Below are 15,663 nucleotides of genomic sequence, written 5' to 3' on the forward strand. Positions count from 1 at the left end.
CATCATCTCCCCTCAGCCCATCCCCCACAGCACCACGAGGGCCCACTTAGCATAGCAACAAGGCTGGATGGGGAGCATTGTCCAGAGAAGGAAGCCACACAGCTGCTACTACCCTGGGAAGCCTCAGCCCCTTCTCTCCTACTAAACTCCCCTCCCCCATGAAATCCCACAGGCTGAGGGAGGGACTTTCCTCCACATCTTGTCTCTGCCTCACACCCAACCTTAGAAGATCCTAGGAACTACCCAGCTTATGGGAGAAAAGGGGAAGTGAAGGTGATGACAATCTGTATTAATAAAAGCACAATATGCTAATTAGACTGGACGTCCTTCTGGATGACCTTCCTGACGAAGCCCAGGTCCCAGATGCCAGATGGAAGCAGGTGCCAGCAGCTGGGGGAAGGAAGGCCTACTCTTGCACGAATTTCATGCATCAGGCCTCTAGTAATAATAATAATATTTTAAAAACGTAAGTAAAGGGAGCGCCTCACTCAGGAGAAGGGAGAACTGCACAGAGGGAGCAACAGGCTGGGAAGAAGAGAGGATAGGAAAGGGTGAGGTGGCAAAGATTATATGAAAGCCCCATTCTTTCACCTGCAGTCAATCCCATAGCTGTGCTGCCAACGGGAGGAGGGTGAGAGAGGCTGACTAGTCCTCTCCTGCCTGGTCCCTCCCCCTGCTCACACCTCAGTCCCCTGCCCTTCCTGCCTCATCTGGTCAAAACTGTGATGCTGATCGATACTTTCTGCTTTCCTTGCCTTACCCTGTTTCACTTCCTTTACTAGAGTATAAATTAACAGAGGCAGGGCTCACACTCAGCATTATATCTTGCTCTGGGCTCATCATGTGCTGTGCACGGAGTGTTTGTAGAATTTAAGGATAAAAATCAGAGGTGGCCGAAACCGGTTTGGCTCAGTGGTAGAGCGTCGGTCTGTGGACTGAAAGGTCCCGGGTTCGATTCCGGTCAAGGGCATGTACATTGGTTGCGGGCACATCCCCAGTGGGGAATGTGCAAGAGGCAGCTGGTTGATGTTTCTCTCTCATAGATGTTTCTAGCTCTCTCTCTCTCCCTTCCTCTCTGTAAAAAAAATCAATAAAAAATAAAAATAAAAAAATAAAAAAATAAAAAATAAAAATAAAAATAAATCAGAGGTGGCCAGTGAGCATAAATTGTAATGTGAAAGAGTTAAGAGTAGAGATAACACAAAGAATATTTAGAGATTCATTTGAATTTGAAAAAGAAGTGGGAAGAAGATGCTGAGAGGAGACCAAAGTGGGAGAAGGTACCGGTGGGTGAGGCCTGCAGACCCTTGAGGAGATCCAAGAGCAGAAATTATCACATTATCACATGCAGGAGCTCTGGCCTGCAATGCTGCTCTCTGTAGACAGATACTGGTTTGATCTCATAAAGGTCTGTGAGGGTTTGGGAGAGGGGAGAACTGTCCTGTGGCTTCTCTGAAATTGCTCCACATTTCACAGAGAAGGCTCTCTCCATTACAAAAGAGAAATGAATATGAAGGGATTAACTGCTTCAGATTCTACAAAAGGTGAAAGAAAGAAAGAAAGAAAGAAAGAAAGAAAAGAAAAGAAAAGAAAAGAAAAGAAAAGAAAAGAAAAGAAAGGAAGAAAGAAAGAAGCTCAAGTAGCTGGTTAACCATTAGGAATATTCAAGAGAGTTCCCACCATCAAAGAAAATAGTGAAAGGCCCAAGAAGGCCCTTGGTCTGGCAGCAGGCAAACATTTTTGGATTCCAGGCTCCCTCCCACTGACCCCCTCCCACTATCTCTGTGGCTGGTACTGAAGGTTGGCACAGTTCCAAGAGCCCTATGTGGAAGTCTCACCAATCCTGCCTCTGAACTGTTTTTTAAAGAGCCCCTCCAATAGACACACACCATTGGTCAGATGAGTTCTGTGTCACTATCCTAAACCAATAACCAGCAAGTTACAGACACTCTGATTGGGTGCAATCAATGGGCCCTCATCAGGGGCTGCAGCTAATGGGGGCCAACCTCCAGGGAAACAGGAAGCAGCACAAGTGGCTGCCCCAAAGGGGGGTACCTGAGAGAGCTGAGGCTCTTAGGAAGGAGGGGTGAAGTAGAGATTGAGGGTAATCTGTGTTGGGTTGGCAAAATCAGGGTGTGCTCCAGCCTAGGTATCTTGAGATCCAGTTTTTAACTCTACTCTTTATGGTAATGTCATCTCAGCCTTTTCCCGCCAAGAAATCTCAGTGGAACTTGATTTTATTTCTGTGGGATGCACATAATGTGGTAGAAAGAATATGGGCCTTGGGATGAAAAGACCTGACTTTACATGTTGTATTGCATTACCTACTGGCTTAGGTTCTCTTATGCAGGCCACCTAACCTCCTCATCTCTGTTTTCCAGTCCATAAAATGTAGGGAATAATTTCTACTACTCTGAATATTAAGAAACAGACACGTATAAAGAACTCTCTGCTTTCCCTTAGCTCTGGGTCCAGAGCTCCATTACTAATCTCTCTCACATTGTGTTACAAAACTCACCCATCTTTTTGAGTCATCAGTGCATAGCTCAGTTTCTCCTGCTAGGCCCTGGGTTAACATAGGCAGCTTTTTGTACTTTTCCTGTCTCCCTCAGGGAGATTCCAGGAATCCAGGAGCTCACACTGGCTTAGTATGTAAATTACAAAGAGAGATTGGCATTTGCTAACTAAAACGTGACCCCTTTTAGTGCTGCGATGAGGTCACGGGATGTTCATTTCCCTTTTAAGGGAAGACTACAAAGTTAACAGAACTACCCTCGGAGGAGCCATTAGGAAGGCGAGGGAGGGCCGAGGCTCTGACCCACATTTCATTTTTAATGGGGCTAACATCTTCCTGCTGAGTCACTCCTTTCTCATCTCAGCCTCTTCTGGCAGCTCTCTCTCTCTCTCTCTTTAAATTTATATATGTTTTTATTGATTAAACATATATAAATGTTTACATGAGAGGGAGGTCTGGTTCCTCTATTCTGGAAGAATGACTCAAGATGTATGGGATCCGTTTTCTTCAGTTTGCTGTTTTTCTCCAAGAGCTGTGTGCTTACCAGGCTTCCTTTCAAGAGGATGTCCACTTTTCTAAGCAGTCTTGGGTTTAGCAGTTGTAGCCTGCTTTGGATGTAGCCTATTTTGGATGCCCACACATTACCCCATGCTGTAATGTTTCCTCCCCTTAGATGGTTTGACTTTTGAATGATTGAGCCCAGAATTATAGCTCTGACAGCCTACAGCTCAGGTTCTGCAGTTTGTCACAACATTAAAATACTTGTGCTCTCAATTAATACATTAATGGACCTACTTAACAATGAAATGTAATCAGGAATTAGGTGGGTGATTAGGCCTTCCTTCCATCCCCCCTTATTCCACATATCATGGGGGGATGGAAGGAAAAGTTGGTAAGGTGGAATCATGCAGCCAACCCATGTTTTGCTCCCCAAATAAATCCCATATGATAGATCCTCCCTTCCCCCAACTGGTGGAGAGAGAATGACATAAACTCCACCTGCAGTCCAAACATTCCTGAGCACCTAACCAGGCACCCTATATGGACTGTACATTGAACCACCAATCAGCACCTGCCATATATCCTAAGCCCCATTCCTAAGTCCCTAGTTCCCTAATCATATGCCTTACATGAAACCACCAATCAGCATGCGCTGAGTGCCCTAAACCTTTTCCCTTCCTTTTCCTCCCCTCAAAAGGGGTGTTTACCCCAGCACGTGTGCTCTTTCTCCTTGGAAGGCAGCCCAGCAGTGGTATTCTCCACCAATAAAGCCCGTGTCCTGGCATCCCAGTCTCTGGCCCCCCTCTATTTCATCTTTCACCATATACCAACCACTAGCTCAATGATGGAAATTGGCTAAATGCTTAGACCTAATAGCCGTGCTGTCGATTGGAGTTAAGGGGAATTGTCTTTGACCTTGCACAACACGCCCAACCTTCCCTTTCAAAGCACCTTTTCTTTTTATCGATAAAGGACACCTTGGTGTGCAGTCCTCTCTGCCCCCTGTGTCAAGACAGGTCCATATGCCTGCCTCTGCTGTTTCTTCTTTCACTCCTTCATCTGATTTCCTACCACTGGGAACTGTAGTGCTGCTTCCTCTTTGTGTTTGCTCAGCTTTCAGGATTCTCACATGCACCCCAGGGCATTCTTTCCTTTCCCAATCCCCTCCTCCTCTGCTCATCTACTTCTGTCGTCAACCTTTAAAGCAAACAGGTAGTGGTTTGTCCAGGAAAATGGAGGTTATTCAAGAAAACAGAGGAATTGTAATTTTGGATGTGCAAACTACAGTGAACCATAGGCAAGGCCAGGAAACAAAGGAAGGAACCATGCTGTTATAGAGGAAGGGGTAAAGTTGGGAGGGGCAGTTTTGAACAACAGTTTATTGGAAGAGTGTGAGAGTTTGGAGTTGTGGTGGCTTCTTATTGGCTGAGTTGTTGCTGGGCAAGAGGAAACTTGCTTCCTTCTGCATGGGTATGTAAAGTAATTTGTAACAAATGGATATGCATCATAACCCTCCCTTCATGCCTTCCAAGTCCATTATGAATGAGGCTTTCCTTTATTCATGTTCACACTGTATACACAATTCAAATGACAACCTCTTACCAAAGTGGCAGCCTCTTTGGTTGGTTCTGCTGTAAAACAATATAGATCTTTCTTACTCTTTACTCAGAAAAACTAATGTCTTTTATAGTCAAAAGAAAATTAGTAGCTGAGGAAAGTGGGGTTATTATTCAGTTATAATTTTAAATCCTACCTCTTCCACAAATTCCTATTAATTCATCAGCTAAATAATGTGGCTGCTTCTAAAGATTCTGACATCTAATTCTCTGCCTGCAGGTTTATTGTCAGGGTGAAAAATACTGTCTTTTTACTTTCATTTTTAAAAACAAGCATAATGAAAATATTGGATATTGTTTAGGATTTTTATGAGAAGACTTGGCAGCTACTTTGAGAAATAGTTGGATGGGGAGATATGAATAGTTAAAAGTCCTCTCTACACATTCACCTTTCACTCAACTCCCTGGCAGCCACTGTTCTACCTTCTGTCTCTATGAATTTGAGTAGTCTAACTACCTCAGATAACTGGAATCTTACAGTACATATCTTTTTGTGACTGGCTTATTCCACATATCATAAAGTCCTAAAGGTTTATCAATATTGTTGCATGTGTCAAAATTTGCTTCCTTTTTAAGGCTGCCCCCTAGTCATTATTGAATAAGTATGAACTAATTTGGCATGGAGAAGATCTTCTATCTGTATTTTTACTATGATTCATATCCATTTGTTTATTTTTAAATTTTAACATAAAAGGTAAATTTTGAGATGGCAAAGATGTAATATCTTATACATTGTGATGATTATTATCCTTAGAATATATTGGTTGGATTTACAAAATGTCCCAGAAGTAGTACACTAAATATTGTAACCCTGCAATTCTGATAACTGCTGATCGGAGGGAGCTGGGACATACTTATAAGTGCAGAAGCATGGTCTGATGTATTGAGTCAGCAATGAGGGTATCTGGCAGTGTAGAAGCGCTGTAATTCTGACTACATCTGTACACAGTTTCCACCTGTAGGGTAAAAATTCTGGGTGTAGTTTACAGAATGATTTCACTCAGTCCAGCTAGGTAGAAGAGGTCCCTTCCAGGCACAGTCAAATTAGTTCAATAACTGAGGCAGGCATGGGCATGGACTGAGTTTGCCCATTAGTTGGGTTCTAATACATTGAAGAGAAATGAGTCAAGGGGAGACACAATCCCTTTGAGAGATGACTAGAGGACCAAAATCGTGGAGGTACCCCGGGCCTAGGTGCAGCAGGAGTCGAAGGATCAAAGAAGCAAACAGTTTTCCAGAGCCTCGTGTGCACTGAAGCTATGGAAGGGGCTCCAGACAGAAGCACAGTCTCAGAGGGATGCAAGAGGTGGGAGGAGAGCACTGAGCACTTTTTTCCCTACCTTTTCAGCTCCTGCCTCCCATTGCCCCAAATAAATCAAAAGATAGAAGGCAAGGAAGCCAGGTGATACTGTCTGCAGGGTCAGCCCCTCCAGGGATGCAGAGACTGGAAGGGAACCAATGGAGTAGGAAAGAAATGAAGACTAGCCATTGCCTGTGTCCTACAGGTGATTAAAGTAATACTGATCAGGTGCTCAGTAGTACTTGCCTGTAATCAGTCCCACCTTGCACAGGTTAATGTGCTCTGCCTGAAGAGACTATCTTAGTTTCTCCTGGGAATTTTAAACATTAGAATATGCATTAGTGTCTTTTCAAGAATGATGCTGGGGAAATAGGATGTCCTCATGCAAAAGAATAAAATTTGGCCCTTGCCTTATAGTATATTTAAAAATTAACTCAAAAAGTGGATCAAAGGTCTAAATGTAAAGCTAACACTATAGAACTCCTAGAAGAAAACAGGAGAAGAGCTGCATGACATTGGATTTGACAGTGATTTCTCAGAGTTGACACCCAAAACACAGGCAAGAAAGTAAGAATAAACTAGGCTAACTCAAAAATGTCCATGAGACAAAGCACACAGTCAACAGAGTGAAAATGCAAATATTTTCTCCCATGGGAGAAAATATTTGCAAATCATCTGTCTGCATGATAATAATACAATCCAGAATATATAAAGACCTCTTACAACTCAACAACAACAAAACTAAGCATAACTGAAAGCAGGGTCTCTGTGCACCCATGTTCATAGCAGCATTATTCACAATAGATAAGAGATGGAAGCAAACCAAGTGCCCTTTGACAGATAAACAGAATATTACTCAGCCTTCAAAAGGAAGAAAATTTTGACATATGCTACAACAGAGAGAAACCTTTAGGACTTTATACTATGCTAAATAAACCAGTCACAAAAAGACATATACTGTAAGATTCCACTTATATGAGGTATCGAAACTACTCAAATTCATAGTGACAGAAGGTAGAACAGTGGTTGCCAAGGAGTGGGGTGAAAGGTGGATGTGGAGTTATTGTTTGATGGGAATATAGTTTCATTCTTGCACAATGAAAAGAATTTGGGGGATAGATGGGAGTGTTACCTATACAACCATGTTAATATACCTAATTTCACTGAAGTGTATGCCTAAAAATGGTTATGATCATAAATTTTTTGTTATGTGTGTTTTGCCACAACTTTTTTAAAAGCTGGAGGATCAAGAGTGACATGTTGTACCTAAATAGTTAAAATCAAATTTCTCCAACATGATTTTTCTTCAGAATAATTTTATAAAAACTATACATCACCTTCAGAATGAATTCACAATCAAGATGGACTCTTGAGTAACTCGATTTGGTCAGGAACAAAAATCAAAGCATTTCAGAGTGAGAGCTGGGGACTTCAATAATTAATGAACTCTGAAAAATACCCTAAGCCTCCATTTATTTATAATGAAAATACTATGCATATTCATATTTTGCTGTTGGTATCTGCAAGACTCTTCACAAAGCAGATAAATAATTCAAACACAGATTTGCTTACCTAGGCAGTAAGAGGCCAAAGGTCAGGATTCTGTCGTATTTCTTTGATGGCTACTGATTTTTGTTCTCTTGATGTGTATGATGCCAGTGTCCAAAGACTCACAGAAAGGCACATCTCAGGTTATGATTTCCCTTTTTACCATCCTCTTCCCACTCCTGAATAAATAATGTTTCATTAGAAGGGAAAAGAATTCTAAAGCCACCTGTTTACTTAAGCTTTTTCTTGAGTGTGGCTTGTTGTTGTTGTTGTTGTTATTATTATTATTATTATTATTATTACTAGAGGCCTGGTGCACAAATTCATGCACAGGTGGGATCTGGCTGGCCCACCCTGATAGAGAGAATTGGACCGGCCTGAGGGAAGAGCTGCAGGCAGTTGGTGGGCTGGCCCTGGCCCTGACCTGGGGTGTGGGGAATCGATCTGGGCTGGGGGGCGGGGGCAGGGGGCCTTCCCTGCCAACATCCTGGGGCTCCTCCCCTGGTCAGCTCCACCCCCTGGTTGAACTCTGGTTCCAGAAAGACTGGAGTTGGAGTTTTGATTTGGACACAAATAGTGTGTCTGGGCAACTTGCTAACATTTTTTTAATATTGTTCTTCTGCTTTGTAAAATGGGATTATCAGTTCCTATTTCAGTTGGAATAATTAACTGAAATATATATATATGATAACATAGACCTAGTTTCCAGTAAGCAATGATGACATGGAAGTAATTGTTGATATTTTGTACTAATGGAAAGGGTTTACTCCCCGCTCACCTGCAAAAGTGGTAGTTGAAGGTGCACTATTGAGTTGGTCATTCTAGGTTTGGATTTCAACACCAGAACTTGGCTTTGGGCCAGTTACTTAACTTCTCTGGGTCTCAGTTATCTCATCTGTGAAATGGAAATAGACAAAGAATAAACATAAAGATAAAAAGAGACAAAACGCTTAGAAATATATAACCCTGAAAGCTGTAGCTTAATGTCCTAAAAGGCATTAACCAGTTTTACCTCTTAGGGAACTTATTTTAGGATATATTTCTTTGTGAATTATGAATACCATTACCATCTTACTCATTTCCTCATTGAGTTGAATAAAATCACATATGTTTCATCCTATACTTGATATGAGAATTACATATTAACTCTTTGGAAAATTATCCTCTGACAGGCCCTAACTGACTACCTAAGACATGTTCCTTAATAGATTGACATTGGCAAAACTTACTTTGATAGAAATGCTGATTAAGCTATTTGTGGGAGAGAGGGTGAGCAACCAAAAACATACTGTGTTTCCATTTTGATATATTCTATCCTCCTCTCCCCTATGTCAGCTAGAGCCAGGCCCTAAGGGGGTAAAGGTGGGGAAATGCCCCTTGGAGGGGCCTCTACCCACTGGAAAAAAAAGAAATAAGCAAGCTGCAAGATGAGCCTAGCAGAAAGAGATACTTTCATTATGGCCTTTACATTTATGACTAGCAAAATAATGAAGGAATGTAATTCGGAAAGCTTTATTACCGTTTTAAGGATCCCTCAAGCACTGAGAAAGATAATAGTCCATAGATGCTGTCCATAAGATTGTTTTCTCCTCCCCCGACAGCCACTGACAGCTGATTTTGTGTTGGTAACTGCTGTCACTGAAGCATGGAGAAAATGCCTGTAAGGCCAGGAGGATGAGGACATCTTCCCTGCAAGGACCTCTATTGCCATCATGATGACAATAATAGTTACTGTAATTGTCATTCTGCTTTTCTATAGACTGTCTACTTTGGGGAGCTTAAGGCTATAGGGCTGCAAAAAATCACACTAACATAAAGTCATGCTTTGTAATCTTCCCAGAGTATTTTATGAAACCGCAAAGAGGACCTATGCAAAAAGACAAAAATAATTATTAAATTCGGGTCACTTGACTAACAATTATTTGTGGAATGCCAATAGCTTTTCAGAAGCTTTCAGATATAGTATCAACTTGACAGTCTTCCCCCCCACTCCCCACCCCCTCTCTCTCTGGATTGGATTGTTGGACCACTGTCATTTTTTTTCTCCCCAAAGACATGGCTTATCATGTTTGAGAAAAATTGAATTTAATTGCAAATCAGCTTCAGTTGTTTTAATTGGAGATAATAAAGTAGTTTCTCTTTATTATCTCCAATTAAACCATAAGGTGAGAAGCCACGCCTTTTATTTCATTTATACACACTCTCATCTCCTAATACCACACTCTGCATAGTGTAAAACTTCAGCATTATTAGCTTTTGGATACAGAGTGTTAGAGAAACATCTAACACTGCCAAAGTTCAACTCTGCAAAAGAGCCTTCGTGGATGAAACAGGATGTGGCTCACAGTTAATCTTATGGTAGGATGAGAAATCTTTGAGAGGGGCCTCGAGGTCCAGAGAAAACAGTTGAACACAAAGAAAAGAGGTGTGTGAAAAAAGGTGAAAATGAGAAAGACAAAAAGAAACAAAGTCAGACCCTGAATGCACTAAAGCGGGGTGGGAGGAGAGGAGAACAACAACAAGAAGAGGGGGCGGAGCCCTAACCGGTTTGGCTCAGTGGATAGAGCATCAGCCTGCAGACTCAAGGGTCCCAGGTTTGATTCTGGTCAAGGACATGTACCTTTGTTGTGGGCACATCCCCAGTGAGGATTGTGCAGGAGGCAGCTGATCGATGTTTCTATCTCTCTATTCCTCTCCCTTCCTCTCTGTAAAAAAAATCAATAAAATGTATTTAAAGGAGGAAGGGGAGGGGGAGGGGGAGGGGAAGGGGGGGCAGAAAAAGAGAAAGAAAGGCGAGCACCACTGGTGTCACTGACCTAAAGCTAGGACTCTGGATGGGGAAAGACTACAACCCCCAGAATCCCTTGCGGTGCCCATATCCCCGTGTCAGTCTCTTAGGCAACCCAGGTAAACAAGATGGCGACCTCCGGGGGAGATCCCCAGAGAAGAAAAACTAACCAGGGAGGCGTGAGTGGTGGAAGAGGCGGAGCCCAGTCGGTACTGGTTCGCTCAGAAAAAGAACGCTGGTCTTCTTTTCCCAAGGGTCAGAGACTGACAGGTCCTTCCACACCTTCCTCCTCCACCTTCCTGCTCCAGCAGATCGTTCACCACCGCTATCCGGAGTCCGAACCAGGGCAAGAGGAAACCGAGAGCGTGGCCATGGGCGAGGAAGAGGAGCTGACGGATTCCGAGGAGTCCTCAGAGTCCGAGCTGCTGAATTTGGAGGTGTGCCTTCTCTCCCCTCCCCCCCCCCCCCCCCCTCACTCCTCTCTCAGGCCCTGAGGCCCTGCTGCTTCTGCCGCGCCCCCAAAGCACCCCTCCTTAGTCCTGACCACCTCGAGGCTTCCCCTGTTTTCTTCTCATTTCAGGTACCCGGTTTTCTCACTCACCGCTCATTGAAATATTTCCAAGTTTCTTCTTTAGTTTCATTAGCACACTTGGTTTCTTAAGAGTCAAATTATGCAGCGTCGTTATGAAAAATTACTATTTATATGGGACTTAAGGCTTTGACTTCGTTAAAATTATACCTTGACAAGATTGTAAGTAGAGTTCATCCTTGACATCCCCTGCACCCTTTCCCCGGGGTTTTGTAGTACTCCAGTGCCCTCTCCCACTTCTAGTCCCTTTATTGTCTAGGGATTTATTTTATTTTATTTTTTGAAATAATTTGAGAAGTGCTTCCTTAAACACTAAGTGACTTACAAGTTTAATATATTACTTCTGCCAAGTGTGTCTGACACATATCAAGCAACACACACACACACACACACACACACACACACACCTCACTTTGGGAGTGTTTTAGGATTCCCATTGACATTGCCTGGGGTGGTGGCTTTGCCTTGTACATTATACAAATTCACGTTAATAGATACCCATTCTAAACACCACTCAAATCCACTCCTTTCTTACACTTATCATCCTGCTTTCTTCTTAGCCCATTATCTGTCTTCTGTCCCTTTCTACTTCTCATCACACCACTTCCTTTTCTTGGCTTCTAATATTTATTTTCTTAAACACACACACACACACACACACATTATTGACTAGCTTCTTTTCAATGAACTGTTATGCTCTCCTCTTTGTCCTGCTGCCAGGAGACTCAAATCAATAGTTTTCTTACTTTCAATCGTTTTTCTTGAGATAGGTTTTTCTCTTCTCTTTCCTCTACGTTTGTAGTATAAATTGCCTCAAATTCTTTTCAGAAGTTGACACTAGTATGATGCAGAGAATTAGAATGATTCCCATGTCCCCATTCTGTGATGTTCGCCTGTCTTGCCCTCTTTGCAAGTCTGCACCTTTCCCTAGTCACTTTTCCTCCTTGAAGCCAAACATGCTTCTCTGCATGCCTGCTGTGTTTCCCAAACTCTTTTCCTCTTTAGTCTTACCTCTTCTTATTTCCCCCCTCAGTAACCTTCTCTGTCTTCTGTTACTCTGAGGCCACCACTCGCCACTTACACTTTAACCCTCTGGGTTCCCTTCACTCTCAATATTTGGCCCGTTTTTTCCCACCTCATTTTATCTTTCCTAGTTTTCTCTCCCCTTTTACAGGGGCTAGTTACATATTGGTTTTGCTTAAAATAGATTATAGGGAATTATTCCTTATTTGTTCATCTTTTTATTTACTTTGCAACCTTTAACAGTGACTGATTGCAAAAACAATTGCAGTGTTTTTACCATTTTGAGATGTTTGTATGGTTTCCACCAGCTTCCACCCCAGAGGAATTCACAAATGAATCACCAGTTCACTTTATTATTCTAATTAACACATGCTCTTAAGCTATGAGGCTCATTAGTACCATTGTTAACCCATCTTCAGTATGCCATTAACAAACTTGAACTAGTTACTCCTTTTTGGCCTATAGGGTGTGTATGGGAAAAGTTTATTAGTTCTTCCATTTACATTCTAAATGTTCATATTTATTTTGTGTTTTTACATATGTTAGCTTTTTAGAGTGTCTCATAAGTTTTAATATACTTAACTGTCAAGCTTAAAAGGACTTACTTGAACTTTCATGTTTAGGGATTTCTCTTCCATGTCATAGCCTAGTTAAGATTTGTAATGCCGTGATGGCCACAGTGATTACTGAGTGCCTGTAATGCAATTAGCCTCAAACCTCTGAAGCCCTCATGGACTTGAGGGAGATAGTGTAGACCAGCTGTTCAGAATACTGTCCTTGGTTCCTATAAAGCCTTTTGTTAGCTGTGAGATTTTGAGCAAATTACTTTATTTCTCAATGTCTCATCTGGAATATGGGAATTATAATAAAACCTACCTCAAAGGAGAATTGTGAGAATTAAATGAGATTCTACATGTAAAATACTTAGCATACTATATTATTATACTGTTACTAATACAAATAATAATTTGCATGCTTTTATTTGCTAACTATAGCCCATTAAGTGATTTAATTCATGTAGACTTCATTGAGCAAAACATTAATAGAATGATTGCTATGTAAGAAGCGCTCTTTGAGTATAAGGGGCAAAAGAAGAGTCTGAGCCCATTACATGTGTCTGATGCATGAAAGTCACTCCTTCACAGTGACTAATGTGGGTAATAATGCCTACTCATGGATTGTTATGAATATCAAATTTAATGAGAAACTATGTTGAAGTCCTTAATATAGTGTCTGATTTAGAGTAAGCTCCCAAAATTTTTTATGTAATACTAATAGCAACAGTAATGATAGGAGATAGAACGTGACTGAGGACCTACATGGTCCCTCTCAAAGTGAGATAAGAATGTGAGTATATCATACCTATGCATTATCTGAAGCATTATGTACTCTGCTGTGTACAGATGCCAGCTGGGTTGTAGGGACCATGGAAGACTTTAAGGAAAGTAGGCCCTTGTCTGGGTGGAGAGGTGATGTGTGGGCAGGCAGATGGCAGCTTCTCCTATTGAAGGATTACAGGTGAGAGCAGAAAAGGCGGCTGAGGTGGGGGCCAGGTTGTGGAGGGCTCTGGAGGCTGAGTGGGATTTGTTTAGAAGCAGGAGGTCAGGGAGAAGACTCCAGAAGTATCTATGGAAGAGAGACAAAAGGCTGCATTCAGGCAGTGGAAGTGGAAATTGGAAGGAAGGTAAAGATGAAAACATGTAACATATTTGAGATGGGAAAGTTACTTGTTGAATATAATAAGCCTGGGATGCCTGCTAGGCCTATAACATGGTCTGGGATGGGGGTGGGGAAGTTAAGGCCTTAACCATAATAAAAAAAATTTAAAAAAAAAACAGGAACAGATAGAGCTGTGTAATAAGGAGTAGGATATACTAGTCATATGACTGAAATTAGGGACACAGACTCAGAATAGAAGACTAGGAATCATCAGCATTGGAGTCTGTGTGATCAGCCAGGAAGGAAGAGGAGAGGACAGCCAAGCATAGAACCCTGGGGTGTAGGTATTTAAGTAGCAAGCAGATGAGGAGAGTTTAGGGAATGAAACTGGAAAGAAGAGCTGGGTATGCCTTGTCCTTGTGGATGTGATCCAGGAGTTCAGGGTTGTGGGCTTGATCCCCAGTAGGGGGCGTGCAGGAGGCAGCCACTCAATAATTTCCTCTCATCATTGATGTTTCTCTCTCTCCCTCTCCCTTCCTCTCTTTAAAATCAATACAAATATATGGATAGATGATGGATGGAAAGAAGGAAGGAAGGGAAGGAGGGAGGGAGGGAGGGAGGGAGGGAGGGAGGAAGGGAGGAAGGGAGAGTTGTGTGATAGGGAAGCCAAGGCAAGGAAGAGTCTTGAGGACACAGGAATATTGTTGATGTCATTATGTTAAATGGGACGAGGCCTAAAAAGTGCTTCTTAGCTGGGCCTACCTGAGGCCCATGTGGTTTTGTGATGTGGTGAAGCAGAAGCCTAACTGTAGTGAGCTGAAGAGTGAATGGGAGGCGAGGAAGGGGAGCTGAAGGACAAAAAACAGCCTTGGAGGAACTTGATGATCAAGGGAGACAATAGCTCCAGATGACGGAACATAAGCAGGACTGAAGGGAGCCCTCCAGGACCAAAGAGACTCACAACTTGTACAGCTGGAGAAGGACAGTGGAGAGTGATTTGGTGAAATCACAAAAGAGGGCAACATGGATGGTCCCTGAGCGAAGTCCCTGAGGAAATAGAGGGAGGGGGACCCCGAAAGTGGAGAAGGAGCAGGCCTATCTGAGACCCAAGTGAGCAGCATTGGGGCAGGTGCAGAACATGGAGGGGGTTCGTGTCTGGTTGTTTCTACTTTGCCAAAGGAGTGGCGGCACTGGCCAGCTTGAGGAGAGGGTGGACTCTGCGAGTTGAGAGTGGGGATGGCTAATTGGCCTGAGGCCCAGGTGGAGTTGACTGTAGAGCGGCACCAGAAGGCATGGTGGTGGGGCCCTTCCCAGCCTTCTCAGCAGCTCCAGGGGAGAATGGGGTCATTAATTCTTCAACCTGTGTTTGTACTAGGCACTGAACGCCCCCTCCCCACTTTATGCTTAGCTAGTTGGATCTCTGTCGTTTCCCCAGTGGGCCATGCAGGCCTTTGCCGTGGAGATCTTGTGCATGGTTTCCCTCTTCACCTGCAGTATCTTTCTTGGCCCGCTTTTCTGCCCCTCCTTCTCCTTTTCCACAATAACTCACAACTTTGGGTCTCAACTGCTCTCCCCAAGGAAGCCTTTGCTACTCTCTTGCTCCTCACTAGACCTGACAAAAAGGGTGCCCTGTTTACCGCTAGTGTCATGGTTATCAAAGTCCTGAAATCGCTTGTCCTTGTCCGGCATGTGATGAGCATGCCACAATCTGCACAGTGCTCAACTGTGAACTCGCTCCAGGTTTGGGTATGTATGTGGCAATTGCAGCCAGGGGGCCAGGAATCAGAGACTTGAGAGTAGAGACATTGAAATTGCTCATGGGGCCCTAACTGGTTTGGCTCAGTGGATAGAGCATCGACCTGCAGAGTGAAGGGTCCCAGGTTCGATTCCGGTCAGAGGCATGTACCTTGGTTGTGGGCACAGCCCCAGTGGGGGGTAGGGGTGCAGGAGGCAGCTGATCGATGTTTCTCTCTCATCGATGTTTCTAACTCTCTATTCCTCTCCCTTCCTCTCTGTAAAAAAAATCAATAAAATATATATTAAAAAAAAGAAAAGAAAATAAATTGCTCATGGGATACCCAGTACGGAAACAAGTACAGTCAGGAGGAGACAGGTAGACTCTGA

The 15,663-nt window shown here is 43.0% G+C and overlaps 1 protein-coding gene across 1 annotated transcript in view; it reads left to right on the forward strand.

The window, feature by feature from the left end:
- The first annotated feature begins 10,347 nt into the window (after positions 1 to 10,347).
- The window catches only part of LRGUK (leucine rich repeats and guanylate kinase domain containing), a 68,549-nt gene continuing 63,233 nt past the window's right edge, over positions 10,348 to 15,663 (forward strand). Inside the window, 1 exon segment of the mRNA XM_036427350.2 lies at positions 10,348 to 10,705. Coding sequence (XP_036283243.1) covers positions 10,397 to 10,705 — 309 coding nt within the window. The 5' untranslated portion in view covers positions 10,348 to 10,396.

This window comes from Pipistrellus kuhlii, unplaced genomic scaffold (assembly GCF_014108245.1).
Source record: "Pipistrellus kuhlii isolate mPipKuh1 unplaced genomic scaffold, mPipKuh1.p scaffold_m20_p_10, whole genome shotgun sequence".
In the NCBI taxonomy this organism is placed as follows: domain Eukaryota; kingdom Metazoa; phylum Chordata; class Mammalia; order Chiroptera; family Vespertilionidae; genus Pipistrellus; species Pipistrellus kuhlii.